The 22,020-nt window shown below is 41.9% G+C and overlaps 1 protein-coding gene across 2 annotated transcripts in view; it reads right to left on the bottom strand.

Annotated features, from left to right (window-relative positions):
- Positions 1 to 210: 210 nt before the first annotated feature.
- The window catches only part of LRP6 (LDL receptor related protein 6), a 118,123-nt gene continuing 96,313 nt past the window's right edge, over positions 211 to 22,020 (bottom strand). Inside the window, exons 14-23 of one of the 2 annotated variants that reach the window (XM_064421103.1) lie at positions 21,598 to 21,809; positions 21,225 to 21,415; positions 16,890 to 17,099; positions 15,529 to 15,654; positions 13,940 to 14,176; positions 12,156 to 12,266; positions 10,130 to 10,360; positions 9,219 to 9,355; positions 7,959 to 8,056; positions 211 to 5,933 (exon numbers count right to left, since the gene is read on the bottom strand). In XM_064421103.1, coding sequence (XP_064277173.1) covers positions 5,642 to 5,933; positions 7,959 to 8,056; positions 9,219 to 9,355; positions 10,130 to 10,360; positions 12,156 to 12,266; positions 13,940 to 14,176; positions 15,529 to 15,654; positions 16,890 to 17,099; positions 21,225 to 21,415; positions 21,598 to 21,809 — 1,845 coding nt within the window. In that variant the 3' untranslated portion in view covers positions 211 to 5,641. The remainder of the gene's footprint in view (positions 5,934 to 7,958; positions 8,057 to 9,218; positions 9,356 to 10,129; positions 10,361 to 12,155; positions 12,267 to 13,939; positions 14,177 to 15,528; positions 15,655 to 16,889; positions 17,100 to 21,224; positions 21,416 to 21,597; positions 21,810 to 22,020) is intronic. The other variant, XM_064421104.1, reaches the window with a different exon arrangement.

Genomic DNA, 22,020 nt, shown 5'->3' with positions numbered 1-22,020 from the left:
AAAGCAAAGACACACATTGTACCTTTAATTACCTGTCCTCCAGATGCTGAAATAAAATGCAACATACTTCTCCTTTTTCACTCTTAGTTTTATTATAAAAATCAACATTTCATTTGTTACAACTCAGTTTATAGTAATAATTGGAAAGGATTTTTGTACAAGGTTTATATACACCGTACAAGTAAAGCACTTTATTTTACAAAAAAAAAAAAAAAAAAAAAAAAAAAAAAAAAAAAAAAAAGTTAGTGAATGAGTGAATAGGGCTGACCAAATGTTGGCCATTATAATATAAATACATCCTTGCAAAGCACCATCGTACTGAAGTTGATGAACAAGAGACACCAGCTGGCTTTAAGACAATGACAAACAGTGATTAAAGCTTACAAAAAAAGAACAAACAAAACAAACCAAAAACAAAACAAAGAGTTAAAATCTGAAAGCAGCACCAGATCCTTCACTTGCAAACAAGGCTAGTTCAGCTTAAGCCTGGTGGTATCCTCTTTACAAAAAAATACTGCCCTTTTCCACTGACTCTCCCCTGCATGTCTTAAGGCTGCAGCAATTTTAATCAGGATTTCAGAGCTGCTCCTGGTTCATTCAGAGAGGGGAACACTGCTTCTCCAACAGTTTGTAACAACCACCCTGCCCTCTGCTAGGACAATCCTGAATCAAACACCAACACTTCACTTACCTGCACAGTTCTGGTGTGAGTCACCAGTCCCTATAAATTCCTTCTCTTTTAAAAGATGGAAAAGAAAGAAAATTTTGGGTCATTACTGTATTTGATTTCTTTTAGAAAAGAAACTGACTGTTTTGTAACCCTTTTCAAACTATTAGTTCATTCCTAACTTACTGGCAACGTTTATATGTCACCTGCCATTAAGTTAAAGGTTAATTTTCAAGCCACACCAACACCAAAATGCAATTAAAAAATCTCATTGCTATGAAAGCAATTTCTGAATAGCAATGTTTAAAAACTGTGTGACAAACATGATCAAGGCAAAAAGGTCAGGAAAAGAAAGTTATTGAATTCTTCTTAATAGTTATTTTGAAGAAGTCATCTGATCCAACAGCATCTGTGACCAGGGAGTTCTGTAGCTCAAGCAGTTCCCCCCAGAATGGTCCTAATTAATTAATCTGAGATTTGCCAAGCAATCAGGAATGGAAATTATATTCAAGACAGTGGCCTTTTCTTCATCTTAGCACAGGTTTAACTACTTTAGAGCTTAAACTGTGTTTAGGACTTACCAATGAAGCCATCTCTAGAGAATAAACAGAGAAGCAATGCAGAGCTTGCATCAAGGCCCATTAGAGTAATAAATAGGAATGACAGGGATTTTCCACATGCACCTTCACTTGCAGCTGACTGCAGCACCTGCCATGTCAAGCAGTTTGGGTGCAATTTTCTTCATAATTAGGCTAGGGCTGCAGCAGACTGCTTTTCATGTCCCTACAAAACACAGAGGAGCTTTACTCATCTGCAAAATGGACTCCAAAAGTAGGGGAACAGTGTAAGAAATGTGCTCCCTCTCCTGCCTGGCCTGACAGAGCATTAAGGATTCAGGTGCTCTGCTGTCTGTTGCACAACCTGGCCAAAAGGAGCCCAGGGTGGGTGAGACACAGCAGGACAACACTCAGCATCAGCACTCTGGGAGTCAGGGAGGCTGAATCTATGCACAAGAGAAAATTATCAGCTTTGGGTAAGTGCCCATCATCAAAGATTTGGGTACCTGCACAGGCACTTGTACTTGCACGTGGGAAGGGAAATGCTGGGGCAGAAATCCAGAATTTACAGTGCAGAAAGTTTCAACTCAAGTTTTCAACAGCAAAGTGAATCCTTTGATATCAAATGGCTCACTTATGTATTCTGCATTACTGTAAATATTTCATTTAATGTATGTGCACATGAAATTTTATTATTTATGAATTTATATTCATGGAGACCATTCTTTATTTCAAATGCAGATGCCATGTGCATGTTCCATTTATCACATTGAAATTATTTCCTAACAAATATCTTGGTATCCAAAAGCAGTGGGGAAATGAAGAGTGCCCCTTAGGAAGCCATGAACTGCATGCACCATGACATGCCAGGTACAACTTCAAAAGGTAGACTCTGGGCTCACTAATGCTGCCATTTAAACAAGCAAAGTTTTCAACAAATTATGCTGTAATGTCTTGTTCTGTTTTTTAGGTACAACAGACTGGGCATGCCAGCTATTCCCATCACCAGGCAGGCAGCCAGAACTGCCCAGTATCTACAGAGAGGAAAAGGTACACAAGGGTCCCTGTGTAATGCTCTACTGTACCTGATGCTGTAGGATAAAGACCTTTATGTTTAACTGGAAGGACAAGGAACAATTTCCACTGCCATCAGTGACAGCCCTTCCATGCTAATGCAGCAAATCCACTTCAGCAATCTCCTGAATAGGCATGTCTGTGTTATCTATGATCCTAACACCTCAGTCAACTGGAGAAGCAGGAGAAAAGATGATCCTCACTAAGAGAGAGAGAGAATATGAATCACAACTGGCTCAATTCCTAAGGTCAACAAAGAGAAAATGTTCAGTCTCAGCATTTTTCCACTGGGAATGTATCAGGTGTGGGTACTGGTTGCATCAATAATTTGGAGATCTGCCCAAGAGAAGTTTCACAGATCAGCAGCTCTTTCAAAAATTTACTCCAGATTTACTGAGAAAATACATGTATTTACAAACTCATATGACAGCTTCCTGCCCAGACGAGGAACAGCCTGCTCTCTATGCTGGATATTTTCAGTGGAAAACCCCAGCCCGTCCACTTCCATTCTCATGAACCTCCCAGAGGCACCCAAAATATTTGATGCACAAATCGAAACATCTGTATCAGAAAGACCTGATCAAATCCTACATGGAATTTTATGGCAACCCCACTGACTTCAGCTGGGTTATGTGGATGTAAACCAGCACAGGAGGCAGCACAAGCCATATGCAGAGAATGTCCTTCTTCCAAAGAAATCCTTGCTTATAATTAACACACAGATTGCCTGCAGGAAGCTCCCTCCAAGGGGATGCCTCAGTGAGACAGTCCAGCTGCACCAGAAAGAGGATACCACTCCTTAAGCTCAACCATCCTGGAGTTTTTCAAAAAGAAATTGGCACACTGAGAAAAAAGCATTTTGCAAGAAGAGACCATTGCCATTGCAGTACAAGCACTTGGACTGAGATACAACAATACAATATTCTTCTGAGTTCATTAGTGCAAGTTTCCACATGTGAACCCCACACGGAATGCTGCACATGAAAAAATGTAAACAACAGAGAAATTCTAATTCTCGTCGGTGTGCCAGCCTCACCCCCACCCTGACACACCCGCCCTCCCCCCTTCATATATATGGTTTTCAGTTCCCTTATAGTTCACAACACCCTCCTCAACATCCATCCTGCTGGACAACACAAGGAAGCTTCTCCACCAGCAAGGAAGAGCCAGAAGAACAGCTACCACAATTCCTAGAAACCTAGAATGCAGCTGGGCAAAAACCCCCTCAGTATGCCATCTTCAGAGACCAACAGCAATAGCCTGGAGATCACCAGGGCTGTTTAAAGATTCCTCAGGTATTCTGGACTAGCAGGAAAAACCCTTTATTACAGATGGAATCCCAATGACAGTTTTCCTTGGAGCTGAAACCAAATGAGGATCCAGCACTCCAGATGAGTGGCAGCTAGCAAGAATAATTTGTCACTAATTTTGTCAACAGCATCAATTGCAAACCCATGCCATCTTTTCAGACAGCTTCTCTTTTAGTTGAAACTGGCTGGGAAGGAAGCAACAAGAGAACAGTAAAACCCAAAAGGCGCCTCTGGAAAGTTGCTATCCCCATTCCATACCCAAAGGTGAGGAGGCAGGAGCTCCCAGGACCTTTGTTTTGAGAGAGAAGACTCAGAGGGCCAGTCTGTGAAGGCACTGAGCACCTTCAGTGGAGGAGATGTCAAAAGAAGGTGCAAATGCACAATGCCACCTCAGACCAGGCATACTGTGTGCTCTGCTGCAGACATACAAATTCAAAGCACTGCACTGGAGACCAAGAAGAGTTAACAATATCCTAGGCTGCCCCTTAAACTACACAAATAATGTTTTCACTCGATTAATAATCTCCCTGTCAAAATCACCATGGTGAGGCTGATGGGAGAAGGGGCGAAATATGACAATATACAAAAATAGAGATGTGAATATAAAATGGTTTGGTTAAGAATATCTTAAAATTTGACATTCACAGCGGTTAATACTTAAGTATTAAACTCACACCACGCAAAAGAGGAGGTATGTCAAAATCATACTGAGAAAAACTGGCTTTACCTAACACAGAGAAAACGTGAGCAGTTAATACAGCAGGGGAACCCCTTCCAATGATCAAAACATCAATTTTTCTTATGGACAGTTGTTCCACTGAAAGTTAAATGCTTCCTTACTAGGAAAAAATAATATATATATATATTTATATATATGATTTGTATACTGTGATATCAATATACACTGAAAGTACTGCAAGGATATATTATTCATTTACAGTAAAACTAACAATCCATGGTTAAATTTATAGATTATAAATATGCTGTCTATATTATATGTGGTATAAAAATATTTGACATTTTGTGGGCACTAGGTCAAAATAAGATTTTCTTTTTTAAGGGACTAAAAATCATTCAGGTATATGCATATTACCCTTGTCAATGATGTGAGAATCGTACTGACCTGGTACAAAACAGAGTCCTACCACGCTGGCAATATGAGGAGGGTAATGTATAGCATGATAATCACTGCATGACAAGGCTAATTAGGAGAAAACCCGGCATTTACAGCAGCCCAGTTCTAGCAGTACTTTAAATAGAAATATCATGGATGTAAGTGACATGGGCAGGAAGAAAGGATGGAGAAAAGACAAGAAAACCTAACTGGGGTTAAAAACCAAATTTTAAGATACACCCAACAAAAATAACTGAAATTCCAGAAGCAGGGAGAAAGCTTTAAACGCTCTCATTTGTTAAATGCATTAAGGAAAAACAGAGGTGCATTCATTTAAAAAAGTGTGCAATTGTTTTTCTGGATTCACTGCTACGACTGCTGTATTCCTGTAGAAAACAAAGCCCTTTGTGTAAGGTTAATATCTGTCCTGACTGCATTTTCAAGTTTAACTTCAGTTGCTGGCCCTCTGCAGTTAACATAGAGGTTATTTGGCTACTTCCAAGTATCTATGGTATGCTGCTCTGAGACGGACTTCTTTATTATTAATTACTTTAAACATTTTTGGTATTGACAAAACCCACGGACAAGAAACACATCCCAGTCCTTCCATTTCCTTACGCGCTCAGCCACTTCACTGGATTAAGGCATGTTTTTGTGTTCCGCTTGCAAAAATAAAAACTTTTTGTACAAACGCCTGGCTTCTTTTATACAAAAAAAATTCTCTTCTCCTTATGGCACAAGCAGCAGCTGCTGTTTAAGAAAAATATATAAATATCCTTTTTTTTTTTCTTTTTTTTTTTTGAATTCTTCTGTACAAACATCTCCAGCGCCCCTCCGCCCCGCACCGAGCTGTACAGTCCCCCCTGCCCTCAGAACCTCAGAACAACGCGGGTATTTACAGCGGGCGCGGGGCTGCCCCTCACGACGAGTCGGTGCAGGGCGACGGCGGCGGCGGGTACAGGTGGTGCGAGTAGCTGCGCTCCGTGAAGGGCGACGGCGGGCAGCTCTCGCAGTTCTCCTCGGCCGACAGGTACTGGCTGCGCGGCGTGGGCGGCGGCGGCACCGGCTCCGAGTCGTAGTTGAGGTCGCTGGTGTAGCCCTTGGCGGCGGCCGCGGGCAGCCGGCGGCTGGGCGCGTAGTCGCTGTCGCACACGTCCGTGCTGCACGGCGTGGTGGGCGGCGCGAAGTGCCGGTAGCTGTAGGGCCGGTAGCTGCGCGGGGAGAAAGGGTCACTCTTCCTCCCCCTCAAAGGGAAGGTGGGAACACAAAGCAAACTCTGCAATAATGGCAACCTCGCCAAACTTCCCTGCGGAAGGGCTACAGCGCTGGGCTTTACCGGCGGAAAATGAATTTTGTGCCCCGAACGGATGGAATTGGACAGTGGGCCGCGTTCATCCCCTTTGGGTTAATTTGATCCATAGTGTTTGGTAGTTCCCCGTCCCTGGAAGAGTTCCTGGACAGGGCATGCAGTAACCTGGGCTAGTGGAAGATGTCCCTGCCCGTGGCAGAGAGTGGAACTGATGGGCTGAAGTTCCCTGCCACACGAAGCATTCCCTGATGCCAAGATCCCTGGAGAGCCCAGGTTTGCTCAGTGCTTCCCAGATGCTTCCAGCGACCCTGACACTGCCTGCTCAGAGGTGCAAGGAGCACCTGTAAGAGCTGGTGCTGTGCCACAGAATGTCCTCAGCCACCGCTCCTGTCACAGCCCACAACAGGCTCCCTAAGGGCTTAATTGAGGCAGAAAAAGTTGCTGCTGAGACAGGGAGGGCGCGGGTGTGCATGTGCCTCTGTAACAGCTGTGTTGCAATTATGATTCTGTTTCCATTAGGCAGTTTCTGGATACTGACTTCCAAGGCCGGACAGAAGGACTGAAAATTACCTGGCACACTCAGGAGAAGCATTCTTTAGAGAAGTAACTGGGATGAAATTCTCAAGGGCTGCTACCACAAAATACCTTTTAAAATGAGCCCAAGATAGTTTCAAGGAAACAAATTAGAAAGGGAAGTGCATGGTAACTACAACTTCCAGCATCACAGTCAGTGGCTGGGAACAGGAGGGATGCAGCTCCTCTATAGTCAGGTCAGAATATTAGGAAAGAAGTAAGATCAGAAGCAGCAAGAGCAGTGTTTATTTTTGGGTGGGAGAGCATTTGGAAAATATCAAACCCTATGCTACATCCCTAATATAATTTATAATACTGAAAGTCACATCAGCTAACCAGCATATGACCCATGCTGGTGCCTGAATTTGGTTTCTTTCATTAGAAAATTGCTTGTAATTTTAAAAGATTTTTCATATGGCTGCAAGGAATCATTATAAACATCTGGTCTGACCTTCTGCACAACAGAGGCCATATTTTCTGCTAATGGAGAGGAGATGTCTGTTCAGCCCCAGAGACCTCATTACCCAAAGCCCCCAAAGGCTCTGTGTTAGGGAGGCACATCTTTCACACAAATACAGCACTCTCTTCTCACTGACCACATCTACTGGTGATTTGGGAGAGGAACCTTTACACCCTTGGGTAGCAGGGGTCTGTGGCTCTATTTTTGGTAACTTGCTATAAAATCATAACTCCAGCATTCTTACAGGGAAGGTAAGAAAAATACATTCAAACAGATAAAATGCATGCTGATAAATACTAGTCAAGAGAAAACAAAGCAAAAGGTTGGCAATCTTTTCCAGATATTAACCCTTAATGTGTCAAACTAGAAATTCTGTGCTTTATCTAGACAACAACAATGTTACTTCTGATTTATTAGCCTTTATATTGCCAACTTTTCCTCCACAGGGTATTTGCATATAATTTCTGATAATTACGTGACAAATTATTTATGGCAGAAGCCTAAAAAAGGCAGGGTTCACTCCAGGGTAAGTTTTTTTTGTCTCCAAAATACTCATGGCACTGCATTTCTTTTGGCATGTAGTTAGTTTTGTGATGAGTGCTGTCATTCTCCCTAAGGAATATAACCCCCAGGGATGGATCACTGCTCACTTAGTGCATGATTTGCCTCAAACAGTGCTGCACTTCCACACAGGCAGCAGTGACATGGTACACGTGAGCCCATCTTGGTATTAAAACCAAATTATGCTGTGAGAGGAGCCATTTAAGCACCAGTTTAGTGCTTGCAGAATTAGGGCCTTTGATTGTAATTCTTCCAGAGCAGAGGCTGCCTTTATTCTGCATTTTCTACACTAACTGCTTTGATCCTGACAGAAGCTATTGTAACAGTAATTACCTGTAGGATCTATGAGTGGATGGGCTGTTTGAAGAATAACCAAATTCCATGGTATAGTGTGAACGTTCAGTAGCTGGTGATGGTGGTGGGTTCAAAATCTAAGGAGTAAGAAAGGAAAAAAGGCACTTTTAAAAAGGAAAGATACAAAGGGAACTTGAGAAAACACCAGTTTATAGTTTTTAGTACTGTCTAATAGGAACCTTAAGTAAAGAACTGCATACATAGCCCTCCCAGCAAACAGGATTTTTTTCCTGTTTATTCCCCAGCTCTTAAGCAGACCCTGGAAATGCCATTTGTTGCCATTCCTATTGGCTACTACTAAGCTCTTCTCAAAAAACACAGACTGCTTTGGCTATTTTGACACAGCCAGTGCTGAGAAGTAAAGTTGCAGCAAGCTGTTCAATTCTAGATTGTCACTAGGGACACCACTGCCCAAGGCAGACTGGCAGAGCTCTGCTCCTGCAAGCTGCAGTATTGCTCTGATTATGGTACTTGCAGCATGCTGGCCAAGGCAAGCATTCCTTCCCTATGCAGGCATGTTCTTACTCCATGTATTTGGGTTAATTTAAAGCAGATTTGAAACCTGATCAGTTGATTCTCAGAACTGAGAGCCGACAGTTGAAGATTCCAGCCTTCACTGACCAAGCATGGGACTCTTTAACACTCGGCAGTGGCTTGGTGAGCTCCATAAAAATACCCAAACCAACCACCACAGATGCCAGAAGTGAAGAGACAGGGAGCCCCTGGGGCTGGTACCAAGTGTTACACAGCATTAGTGCAGCACACTGCACATTTGTGATGGAGGGATGTTATGGAACTGCAAAACACTTGTTTACTTCTTTACCCGTCACTTGTAAGACACATGACACAAAGCTTCATTTTAATTCCTTGAAAGGTCTGTACAGAATCAACCTTAGTTTTACCTTCAGAGGCACATGGCAGAGTATAATGAAAGGAGATCTCTCTGCCAGAGCTGCTCAACTTCTACAGGGATTTTTTCATCTCTCCTGACATTCAATCTAATGTCTTTCTTCCTGGCACTTCTCTCACAACATTTTTTTTAATTAAGTGAAAATTTCTAGACCATTTTGGAAAAAGACAATCCTCTTCCCTTTCAAAATCACTTATTCCATATCCAAACAAGTTTATTAGACTAGAATTCTATATCAAAACATTAATCTGTCAATTGATTGACCTTTAGAAAGACACTGTCACTTCCCTGGAAGTTATTAAAGGTTTATGAATAACAGAATGACTTACTGGAGGAAAGTAAGTGCCTTTGGTGCTCGAAGAACTGCTGGAGGAGGCTCCTGTAACATGGGCCCTGTCATAGGGTGGGCCACTGCTCCCTCCCATAATGCTGAGGGAGCTGATGACAGATTTACCTCGAGACATACCTGAAGAACAGAGATGTATGTCACTGTTCAGTTCTTCCTCAATTCACAGACAAAAAGAAGCTTAAAAAAATAATCCGGAGGACAACAGCAGTATAAGCAGAACTTGGAAACCCAAAATTAATTATCTTGGTATTAAAACCAACTTATGCTGTGAAAGGAGCCTGCTGGATCTAAAAGCCATAAGTTACAGTACATGTTTAATCAATATATACAGAAGCAATGCATATTGATGAAGTGCAATGTTGTGGTTAAGTTTTACTTTTTGAACAGCAGTAGTATCATGTGCTTGGACTGGTATTGGAAAATTCATCGTTAAATGAAATAAGCTGAGACCAAAGTTATTGCTGATCATGACAGACTTGGCAAGAAGTCTCACAAGCATACAAACTTAGACTGCAAACCTACCAAGAATAATTACATCATGTTTGAAGTCCCATGAATATAACTCTGTGTAACTTTACCCTGTACTGTTGTGAAACTTTGCTGGTGCTACAATAGCCCAGAAAGGGGATTCCTTAGCTGCAAAAGAAGAAAATGCACAATGCGTGCATTTATTGAAGCTTAGATTTTGCTAAGTACCTAAACCCCTGTGAACAGCAAAGGTACAATAGCAGTTCATTATTGTGAAGAAGGATGGCAACAAGCCTTGGCAGTCCTGGCTTCCCACAGCTTCCAAGAAGTGCATCTGGAGCAGACATTTCCTGTACACAGATGCACAGCATCCTCAAGTGCAGCTGTGGGGTGCCAGGGACAAAGATCACCCCCTTTACTCACCAGGCAGAGACCCTGACAGAGAGCTTGGGTGAGGCACGTAGCCCAGAGGCACCAAGGCTGGCCCTTGCACCACGTAATCATTGGTCATGGTTTCCCCATCACCCTTCATGCGTGGGCACAGCACCCTCTGGCAGATGAAGTACATTGCTCCCACCACAAAGACTGTGAGGATCACACCAATGATGGAGCCTATGGTGTTGTTGGGCTGTGGTGCAGGTTCCTCCGTTGTGTCTAAAAGGGAAAAGGAAAATCAGACCATGTAAGTAAAGACCAACATCAGTTTTTCTTGCATCTTTCCACTTTCCTCCCCTTCTGCAGGCAGACAACAACTTTCAAATTAATATATGGGAGAAACAAACAGGCCCTAGGACAGGTCTGTTCAAAGACTCTGAGTGTCCATAAGGGCTACCTGCAGCTTCCAAGATGACCTCCAAACATGCCATGAGGTTTTTCCAATCACAAATAACAGGAAATGAGCAGTAAGTACATGCATGTGCAGGGGGAGTGATGGCCCTGCTCTTGCTTCAGGCTGACAAGCAGAGCTTTCCTTTGAACTTGAACAAGACCCATAGCCATATCTCCAGATGACACTGTACAGGGGACTCCTCTTATTCTTTTCTTGTCACTGAAGATGGCAACAACTGCTTTTCATGTCTCACCTCAGCTATCAGGGTAACAGACTAGCACTCCCTTTTCTTAGCAGTCTAGCAATCACTTATGGTGTACCACCTTGACTGTTCAGCAGTGATGAATTTGGGATTTGCTGCTGTTCATGAAACTACCTAAACTACTCCACATCTGACCCAGACTTATGGTTACAGATAACAGTTGAGCATCAGCCTGAGAAGTGCCACCTTACGAGGAATCTGTACCCAAAACAATTATTCAGCAGTCAAAATGAGTGGCTTTCCCTACAAGACCAATTCTAAGCAAAGACATTTCTGGGAGTAACTGACAACCCCCTGCCTGTGCTCATGAATTTGACAAGAAAGGCAGACTTTAAAGTATTTTCTGTTCTAGTCAGTGTTTTACATCTTAAGCATTACTGAAAATTTTTTCCTCAACACATTTTCTTCTCCCTGAACACCAAACCCACACTTGAACCAGCTTGTCACAGTCTACAGAGATAAGTAAACAGACTTCTGATCATAGTGAAAGAGGGATGGTGACAACTGCCATCTTATTCTGGGTGGGCCAATTTTCCATCCTCTGTTAAAAAAAATGGAGAACATACGAAGTCTAATAAAGGGAACTACACAAGCCTGTGATAATGTCACTAGTGACTTGGTAGCATGACAGAACATCTCTTAATACTCCTTCCTAAGATCAAGGGTCCAACTCTGGCTTTGCATTTTCAAATTATCTGTGTGCCAGCTGTGGTATATGGATCTCTAACACAAGACAAGATGTCTCTATTTACAATTTCTTTTCAAGCACCAACAGTGAAAGTGAACTTTTGAGTTGGAATTTTACAGGCAGTGGCTTTCTTGTAGAGCCCTGGAGATTTCAAGGTAGGGGATATCACATGTTACAAATCAGAAATCAAGCTCAGAATTACATCCTTTCAAGATAAAACAAAGACATTTTAGAAGGTTTACTCTATAAACAGAGTGCTCCTCTGATTCTAAAAGCACCTGCTATTAATTCTCTGGATGAGAAAACCATGCAGCAGAGAAGTTATATATGAACACCTCATGCTAAAAGATATTTTTTAACATTGCTCCACCTCAGCATATAAACATTACAGTAAAAAAACCCTTTTGCTTCTTTTAAAATTAAAAAAAAAGTAAAAAGAAACATAAGAGGCATTCTCTGCCTCAGAAACTACTTTTTCAGAATACAAATTATTTTTGTTATTCCTATTCCACCACATTATGCATTAGTTGCATGACAGCAGTTATGAAGCATTAATTCTGGGGACAACTAATTCAGTCTGCTTGGTGGAATAAAATCAAACTCGCAGGAAAGGTGAGAAGCAAATTTTGTATGCTGCAACCGAGTCTCCAGTCTCAGGCAGTACACTTACAACATCCTTGCTCATCAGAGCTGTCACTGCAGTCCAGGTTGTGATCACACTTCTTGCTTTTCCCGATGCACTGCCCACTGGCACAGCGGAACTGATCCGTTAAACACAGCACTGCAAAGAACCCCCACGCCAACAGTCAGCACCAGAAACTTCTCTTGGAAATCATTAAGAAATAAAGACACCAAAGCATACAATCAGGAGTATCTTGGGAGAGCTTGGAGTGCTGCAAGCTTCATTTCTGGAAGTAGTCAGTGGAACACTGTCAGTCAGTCACGTGAACCCTGCAGAGCAAGTGACTCAGTGTTCTGTTGAGGACAGTGCACACTGGTACCTGGGCTTTACTGCCTGCTTACAGTAAGAACACTACAAGATAAGGTGACCCTCATCTAAAATAACCCAGAGGCCATTCAGAAGACAGGCACTTATCCCAGGACATGGTTATTGCAATATTACCGTGAGAATCTCCAAACCCAAGCATTTACTGTAATATAAGAGAGAAGAATTAAGTTATGAAAAATAAATCTGCCAAAACATGATAATAAAATTGTTTAAGAAAGATAGATGTCCTTCTTGATGTCCTTGTGCTCTTCCTGTAAACCAGAAAAGTCCTCAATCATGAGACAATATATTGACTTGACATTATGTTTTTAAACTGAAACAAAGGACAAAATATAAAACTGAAGCTTTGCTAGTACACTGAAAAAATAAAAGGTGCTGCAGGCAAGGTGTTGGCTGCTGCTGTTTCCACATATTCCTGCCTCCTGTTTCTCATAAATCCAGAAATCCTTTTTTGTCTTCAGCTGAATTAAGAAGTCAAACTAAAGGCTTTTCTGATTTGTAATGAACTTGAACACTCTCAGCAACAGGACCACTTTGAAGGTGATAAACAGCCCCTAGTCCGACATCTCCAGTTGCTGAATGACAACTGGGAAGTTAACTTGCACAACACATTTTCAGATGTCAGCATCTCAGCTGGCTAATAATCACCTTTCAGCACACAGGAATTTCAGCTCTGTTTTTGTTTGAGCTGGAGCACATCTTTTGGAAAGGAATTTAGCCTTGATTTAAAGTCGTTTCAACAGTCTCCTCAAAGAAGGAAAATGCACTGAAAGGATATAAAGAAGAAGCATCCTTTCAAGCTTACAAGTTGTCCCTACAACTCTTCACTACATCTGCAATTGGGATAGAATGAGTTTACTCAGATTTCATGTTTTGTAGTGGTGGAGCAGTTCAGATTTCACCAGCAAAACCTGTCCTTTCCAAAATGAACTTAATTCTCATTGTGCTGGCAACAGCACTTCCCTCTCTAAAGATGGCTTAAATACTCTTCCTTTCGCTGTGCTCTACAGAGGAGATCTTCAGAAATCTCCTCTGTCTCTCACTCCTGCTTATTCAGAAAAGCTCATTTTGTTCAGGTATTGTAAAATAAACAATCCCAAAACCTTTACTCAGTACAAGGTACACAAAAAGCTATGACAAGGATTTGCTCCACTTTGTAGTTCGCTCCCAGATGCTAGGTGTTTAAAGCTTAAAATCATGCCATTTTGATAGTACTTTTCACAAACAGCATTTAAGCCACTCTGATGGAGATCACTCTTAATTTCCACTTCACAGATAGAGAAACGAAAGTACGGAGTTATGAAATAACTTCTGTTTAACAGACCAGTTTAAAAACTAGCAGAACTTTGGATCTTTTCAAATCCTACTCAGCAGTAACAGAGGAACTCCTCCCAGTGTCCCTGTGGCAGGTACATCTCCATCCCACTTGGCAGTATCCCCCGTACCTTCGCAGTTCTTCTCGTCCGAGTTGTCCTGGCAATTGGCCTCCCCGTTGCAGCGCAGGGCACTGTCTATGCACTGCCCACTCTCACACTGGAACTGGCTCTCAGAGCACACTGGGCAGTTCTTCTCGTCACTGTGGTCCTCACACTCAGTGAAGCCATCGCAGCGCCAGGCCACCGGGATGCAGTCAATCTCACCTGTGAAACAGGTGAACTGCTGAGGGGAGCATGTTGGTGGTTCTTTGAAAATCAAGCAAACAAATAGAAGTTAAACATCCAGGTGAACAAACAGCAGATCAGGACAGGTAAGGACAAGAGCGCAGCTGCTTTCCTATGTCAAAGCAGCTGATGAGCAACGTGCCACATCATAAGGTCACTTCCACAGCCACTGCGTTCACAGCCACTTTTGCAGACCTTGAGGCCAGTGTGACTGATGCAGGCTCACATCAACGAAGGCTTGACAGACGAAGAACAAGGGGAACAGAGAAACATGCACACTCAAAACACATTTATTTTCCTCCCTTCCCACTTCAGACTGTCACACCTTTCTGTTAGTAAGACTTCAAGTCAAAGTCATCGCACTCTTCAACTCCCCCTTTCCTGCAACACCACTGTATACACAGCCAGTGGCTTACTCTCTTTTTCATGTTTGACAGTCATTGTATAGAAGATGTTAAAAGGATGTAATTTGCTGCAGATGGATGCACTATGACTCAGTGTCTAGTTATGTGCCCTTCACAGCTCTATTCAGTCAAAATTATTTTAAAACAAAAAACTGCTCCATCTAGTCAAGTTCCTCTACCTCAACACATCTGTTAGCTGTTATTTAACATTTACTACATTAACTGTTAATCTCAGGCAGTAAGTAAGTGTGGGTCTTTTCCCTTTTTTTAATCCCCCTTTCCTCCTGCGGCTTTTTGGCCTGGTATTAAACTTGCTCTGAGAAAATATCTGGATTATGTTAGCTCTTGTTCCATTGTGAGACCACACGTCGCCTCGATGGCGAGATGATTGCATAATAAATCCATTCAGTCCAGTGGCACCAAAGTGCCTGTCCTCTCCCCCATTCCAGCCCCACCTCTGGAGACACCAGGGCGTGGGCTACAGTGGCCATATCTACATGGAAGGAGGCCACTTGCCCTCCTGGGACTGCAGTTCAGAAAGACACACACAGGGTGAGCTTGGGGAGGACAACAGAGAAGAACAAAACAGCACAGGCTGTGCAATGTGCCAGAATGTGAGAATCTACCACTGCCTGAAAAGGGGAGTGACAGCAAAAAGTAATAAAAATCATACAATTAAAGAATGAAGTTGAAATAATAAGTTGAGTCTGAAGTGTGAGTCTTAAGTAGAAAGGGTGAACAGAAATCCTTTTTCAACAGTTAGGGATTTTTTTTCTTCTTCACTTACTCCTTCTCAATACCTGCAAATTTAGCTGGAGGGTGGAGGGAAAGAGGTGAGTCTGTACAGGTGTGTAACAGCACCTGGTGCACTGTCACATTCCTCTGGCTCAGAAGCCATCCCTGCAGATGGAGACCCTCCCCAAGGCCAAAGCTAAGAGCTCAGTGGCACAGAACTTGGGAAGGACTCACCTCCGCAGGACAGCTCATCCTGCAGCAGCACCAGGTGCACGGGGCAAGAGCAGCGCGTGGAGCCGTCCCCCTTCACAATGCAAATGTGGGAGCAGCCACCATTATCCTGAGAGCACGGATGTTGTCCTAGGATTTTAAAAATAAGACAGGGACTGATAAGAAATCCCCAATTATTTTATGACCTTTCAGTCATTTCTTCATTACCCCCTACCCCCTGGGGAGGGGATTAATGAGAAATCTCTGTCAATGTTGTATTTTGTTGTGTGTATTTCTCCCTTTACACACCTCTATAATTATACTTTGGTAACTCTCCATGATCTGAAACTACTCTAAGAATTTATACTAAAACAGTACTCAAAGCATTTTGCATCTTGCTACTAGCAGTAGTTCTCCACAGCAAATTGCACATTAGCAATACAAAAAGATGTCTTGGATTCCATACTTCATTTTCTCTACCAAAGACCATTAAAAAAATAAACTTTTCTAATTTACAAATTCTGAAGCTTCCACACAATCTCTGAAACTCAAATTAACATGCTCTAGATAAATATGTCTCTTCATTTTAATGTTTAATAAGGACAACATACTTCTCTTGGAACTCCTGACAGATTTACTGAGATTAATAGCACACAAAACTAGTAGTAGTCTGCACTGATGTTTTAATTAAACATCCCCAGACATTTTTCTACATATTTCTCCAAGGCATGCACCACAGCCTCCTAACCAGGCCTATTTCCTCCAGGATGACACCAACTCCACTGCTTTAACCATTCATCTCCCACCACTTCAAGCATGTGTGTGTGGAAAGGCCTGGTAAGCAGAAACTTCTTAACATGCAGCCATGATCAACAGAAATTGCTATTTAATACACACTTTGTTTGTGCAATGCAACACTGCTCTTCTGTCAATTCACTTTCAGCATGAAATACCACCACCAAAAATTGTTCACTTTGCCTTCAAGGCAGGCAGTGCACTGAAACACTGACAGCTGGTGACAGGCCCTGAGAGCTGTGCTTGCCTAGACAGTGAACACCCAATAGCAATGCACCAGCATGATCCAGAAAGTCCTCTCTTAGGGATAACAGGATGTTTCCACGGTGTCTAGAGACACTCAAATGCCAGGTGCCTGGATGGGACTACCAATCAAGTTGTCATCAGCAACAAAACATGATGCTGGAGCTGTGATAGAATTCCAGTCAGTTGCCAAGTGCCTGAAGGAAACAACCTAACAGCACCGATACCAACTTTTCACCCCCTCCATCTGCACTGATGTTGATCAGCAACAAGGCACAACAGGCTCGTGTCTCTTGGCTCGAGTCTCAGAGGCTCTGTTTGCACCTGCAAGCAGGGATTGCACTCACTGTACTCCTGAAGGTTGAGCTCCTTCACAGCGTGGATGTCACTGAGTTGTGCAATGCGAGCCTGGACCTTTGTACGTCCTTCTCGACCGGTCATATCAATCTTCTCAATCATCTGCTGCTGCCTGTCAATCCAGTACAGCCAGTTCTCAAAGACAGTTAGTCCCACAGGCTGCAAGATATTGGAGTCTTCCAGAACGATCCTGTTAGCACCTGCAGAAGGGAGAGAGTGCTTTGGTTCAACTAGGCAAAACTGTCAGAAACATCTCCTACACTACTCACACCATTATTTTTCACTATTTTTATGCTACTGGCTAAGCCTGCTACAAAAACCCAGGCAATTCTGGGTCCTCTGATGCAAGACTAATGCATTTTGCAGACAGATCAAATACATTTTTTTCAGCTTTCACCAAGAAGAGAGTTTTTGTGCTCAAAAAATATCCAGCGTATTTAAGAAGCACCTGGAGTGGAGGGGCTCATCTCTCATGAGCCTTTCCAGTCTCTTATCAATATGATGGAAATCAGTAGTTCTTTTCATTCTTTCCCTTTTTTGAGAGATTAATTGCTTTGTCTTGCCATACAACAGGGAATAAGAAAATGGATTATTGGCTTCAGCTAACCCATACAAGATAAATTCCAAGTGAAAGCAGGGTAATTAGGACTTCTCACATGAATGATGAGATTAACACTTCTGACTTCCTCATGTTCTTTTCTTTCAGCTACATTACCTCCACTAAGCTATTAGTGCTAAACTGGGAATGCTCCTTTCTTTCTAGCAAAGCCTTACTTTCCTGAGTTCCTTTAGCAATCACCAGGAGCAGACAAGAGGCCTTACACCTCTGAAGAGTGGCTGTTGATTTCTATGCCAGATTTTCTGGCATTAATACAGTCAAGAGCAACTGTCACATTTCATGGTTAACTCTCCACATGAACAGAACACAGTCAACAGTTGCTTTAAAAGTATCACTAAACTCTGAAGACAGTGAAGGCTTTGTAACTCACACAGAAGAAAAATGTTAGTCAAAACCTGAGGGCTCAGGAGGGAGGCTTAATCCATGCTTCCTTTATTTAACACGATGACGTGCTCATTAATAGTCAAATATTCAGTGAGTTGATCAGATTCTGAGCACAAAATTACTTGCAAAGCACATGGAATCTGCTTCAATTTTGAGAAGCTGAAATAGGATCACACAAGTCAAGCTAAAGCTTGAAAATTTACCTCAAAATCGTGGTATTTCTGATATCTGAGCTCACTACTGTGCTTATTTTTCACTTTTACTACAGCTTTACATTGTTCATCCATAGAATGATTTACCCATGGTTTTTATATTTTTGTTCTGTACACATATACTAAAATAATTAAATACCATGGGAGAAAAATCTACCTTAGCCATCTAAGATAACTTTACAGGACAGAAGACACATGTACTTCATGATTTTATACTTTGAATAAATTCTATCCCTCTCTGCTTTGTTTAGTGGCATGAAGGGTTTTTTTGTTTGAGAATTTAATCAACATTATATCAATGATGATGACTTAGAAACAAACTATGAAAAATGTATTTATCTCCTTTTCATTAAATGCACAGAGAGCTCAGAAGTTAAGTAACCTTCCAAATATTTACCAAGCACTAAAACCTGAAGGAAAACATGGGAATTCAAATCAGCTGGGCTGGGCTCTCACCACCACTTTGGAGCAACACCAGCAATGATCTGATTAAGAAAACACGTTGATGAATTCTGAAGGAGGTTATACCCAGACTGATGTAGAAATTAATAGACTGAGTGATGTAAGTCAACCTAAATAACTGCAACCATCTATTAAACTCCAATAACATGACTAATTCTGTCAGGAAAAGGTAAGAAACAGAAACCTGCATCTTGAGAAATAAAGTTAAGCTGAGAATAGGGCAAAATGCAAGGAAGACAGGAAGGAATACAAAAGCTAAAACCTTGACCTACCCAAATGTAGTCTGTACATGCCCTGCTCTGCCATGCCCATGTCAATCAGCATGGCATTTTGCAGTATGTTCCTAAAACTCTGAAGCTTAATATTTTCACTCGCTTAATGTCTTAATCTTGCTTTTTAATATTTGTGACCATGTGTAACTGACTATTTCTGACTAAATTGAGACATTAAATCCCTTCTTCCACAAACCAACAATGAAACCCGAAGCTGACTCATCAGGGTGCTAGTCTCCTTTATTGGGAATGTCAGATGAAAGGGAGACATGATTAAGAGGAGCTTTGTCTCCTGGCATCACCATCCCCTTTCCAGCAATACCATTTATAAAAAGACTTAAAACCAACCAAATAAATACAAAAATCAGGACACACCCATAGCTCATTCTATTTCCAAATAAAAATTACTTAATTCCAGAATCATTAGACATTTCCAAATCACACTAATTATTCTGGAATAGAAGAACTAATTTCCAAATAGTTTCCATGGCAGGGAGCTAATTCCAGTCATCTTTTCATAAACAACCCCTTAATCATGTGAAGAATCTGGTTAACTTCAATAGGATCTCCCATTTGGGCAGAATAACCAAGTCCTAACTGCATGCCTGAAGGACAGGGAGGAAAAGGAGGACTACATCACATAAAAGGCATTCTAGCTGTCCTTGTCTTCATGGGTACTGGAATCTACAGAACTGACAGAGCAAGAGACTGAATGTTTTTAAGAAGCTAACATGCAGAAAAATTACTCTGCTGGTCAAAAGAGCTTATTAATCAGCATTCCTAAACATGGGAATGCATCTCAGCAGTCAGCAATTTATTGTGGTGATTATAGCAATCTATTTGTGGTGCAAATGGCAAAAAGCAAGGGAGGTTTTGGAATGGTTTTTTCTTGTGCTCTTCGAAATATGGTTTGTAAAGTAAAAACTTTTACTACATAACATTGGTGATCCAGCAGCCACATCTTTAAGGAAAAAAAAAAAAAAACAGAAGCAGAATCATTAAAGCTAGACTGAATTAGAAATTAGACCCATCTCCTTGTCTGGTGTCCTAATTTCAGGCAGATGACAGACAAAGAAATAAAGCACATGTAATATTCTCCTGCCTGTTACTCTACTCATGCAAACCCTGGATCTGGGACAGCTTGGAATGTACCAAACAACACCACAGCACTTTTTTTTGTTGTTGTTCTTTAATAATTCACTAACTCAGGTTGTGTTTTGCATTTTAAAACAGCAAACAATCATCATATCACAGTTCAGTAGTGACCCTGCATCTTCCAGTAACACACCACTGAAAAAAATTACTGTCTTTCTGAGCTTTAATTCCAACCATCTAGAAAAAACAAAATGTTTTCCAAACCAAAAGCTTATTCTAGGAACTTTAAAAAAGGCTGAAAATCCAAGTGGTGTCAACAGGGTTACATGCTGCTACTTTGAATGAAGGTACCATGTCATAAGTGGAAGACATTACCACAAACATTACTGCAAGCTGTCATAACTCCTTTTATGTTTTCAGCTCTCACATCCAGCCCAATCTGTATCACAAATTAGTACTGATGCTACATGAGGCAGCTGAGCTGATCCAGCACTTTGCTGGATTAGGCTGGTAAATGAAAGACATTTGTCTTTCTTACCCAATCTGGGCCATATAATTTTCGCCTTTTCTCTTGCTCCACTTCTGGTTGCTTGCTGGACTCTGTCCTGAACCAATGCAGCTTTCCAAGCCAAGAGAACACCATTCTCTATTTGTCTTTTTCTGTCTAATGTTGTTAGGTTATTGTTAAATGGGCTGAATGAACTCATAGAGGAGGCGAGAAAAGCAGCAAAACCAATCTTGGGGAGCAAGCAAGGAGAATTCCACAGCTGGAAGAGGAAGGTTTTTGTCTTTTGAGGACAGAGGGATGTTACATCTTGTCTATCCTTCTCACATCTTTTCAACCCATATGACAGGTACAAAAGTAACCTGGACACCTGCTGCTTCAACTCTGCAGGACATATTTTTCCACTAACAGGGAACTTTCCTCTGATTGACAGATTACTGCACCAAAAGCAATGCCTTTAAAAACAACCCTGTTTGTCCCCTTTCCAAAACTGCTGCTATTTATTCGTCAACTGACTTTGGGAAACTACACGAAGGTTTTGCAGTGAGAAACCAAAGTAAATAGCATGTGTAGCAATTAATAATGCAAATCACAGAGTCATGAAACTGTAAAGACACGCTGCATGAATCATGCACATTCCCTGGCTGGGAATTCAGGGAGTGATTAGAATCATAGTACAGACTGTTTATAGTAGGAAGGAAAAGATGACACCTTTCTCTGCATTCCCCCACACCCACACCACACCAATGAGTCACTGAATTAAGGTGCTACTCTACCTGAAAGGTCACTGCTTTCAATTCTGCGCAGATCTGAGTCAGCCCAGAACAACTTGCCCAGCTGGCTGTCAACAGCTAAGGCGATGGGCTTGCTCAAACCGCTGAAAAAAAGGACTTCTCGCTCAGTTCCATCCAATGCTGCTCTCTCAATTTTAGGAGATCTCTCCTGGAGGTTGGTGAAATACATGTATCTGGAACAGGAATGATTAGAGGAAAAAAAAGGTTAATTTGATCTTTCCACATTTTTGCTATAAATCCAAGACATCTTAACAAATGTCAAAGTTGTTTTTCATTCTGACAAACAGAAAACAAGCTGCAGTAAGAAGAAAACAACTTGATTCTCAAAACCCTGGGCCTGAGTTTCCCCACATACCCTTTCTCTGGATTCACCACAATGGCTCTGGGCCTATCCTGATCCCCCTTGAGCACCACTCCCATGGGTCTCCCATCCAGGCGAGTCACGTTGATGACGTTGGTGGCCTCGCAGGTCCAGTAGATGTAGCGGCTGTAGATGTCAATGCTCAGGTCGTAGGGCTGCATGTCCAGGTTCTGATTGGGAACTGGACTTGTCACAACAGTGAGGCTCTGCAAAGGAAAGATAAACAACACACAGGAGAACATTTCATCTTAATCTAATGTGAATAACTTTATTTGCTATGGATGCACCATGTCTAAATACTGCTCAGAAAAGGGAGACAGCCAAAATATTAGCATGAAGTAAGGAGAGACCCAGGTTCTGTTGCCACATCAACACCTTTGATAAGATAGAGACACTTAGTTCTGATGGTTTGCTGTA

The sequence above is a fragment of the Passer domesticus genome, chromosome 5 (genome assembly GCF_036417665.1).
Source record: "Passer domesticus isolate bPasDom1 chromosome 5, bPasDom1.hap1, whole genome shotgun sequence".
In the NCBI taxonomy this organism is placed as follows: Eukaryota; Metazoa; Chordata; class Aves; order Passeriformes; family Passeridae; genus Passer; species Passer domesticus.
This window is presented reverse-complemented; position numbering and strand designations above follow the sequence as displayed.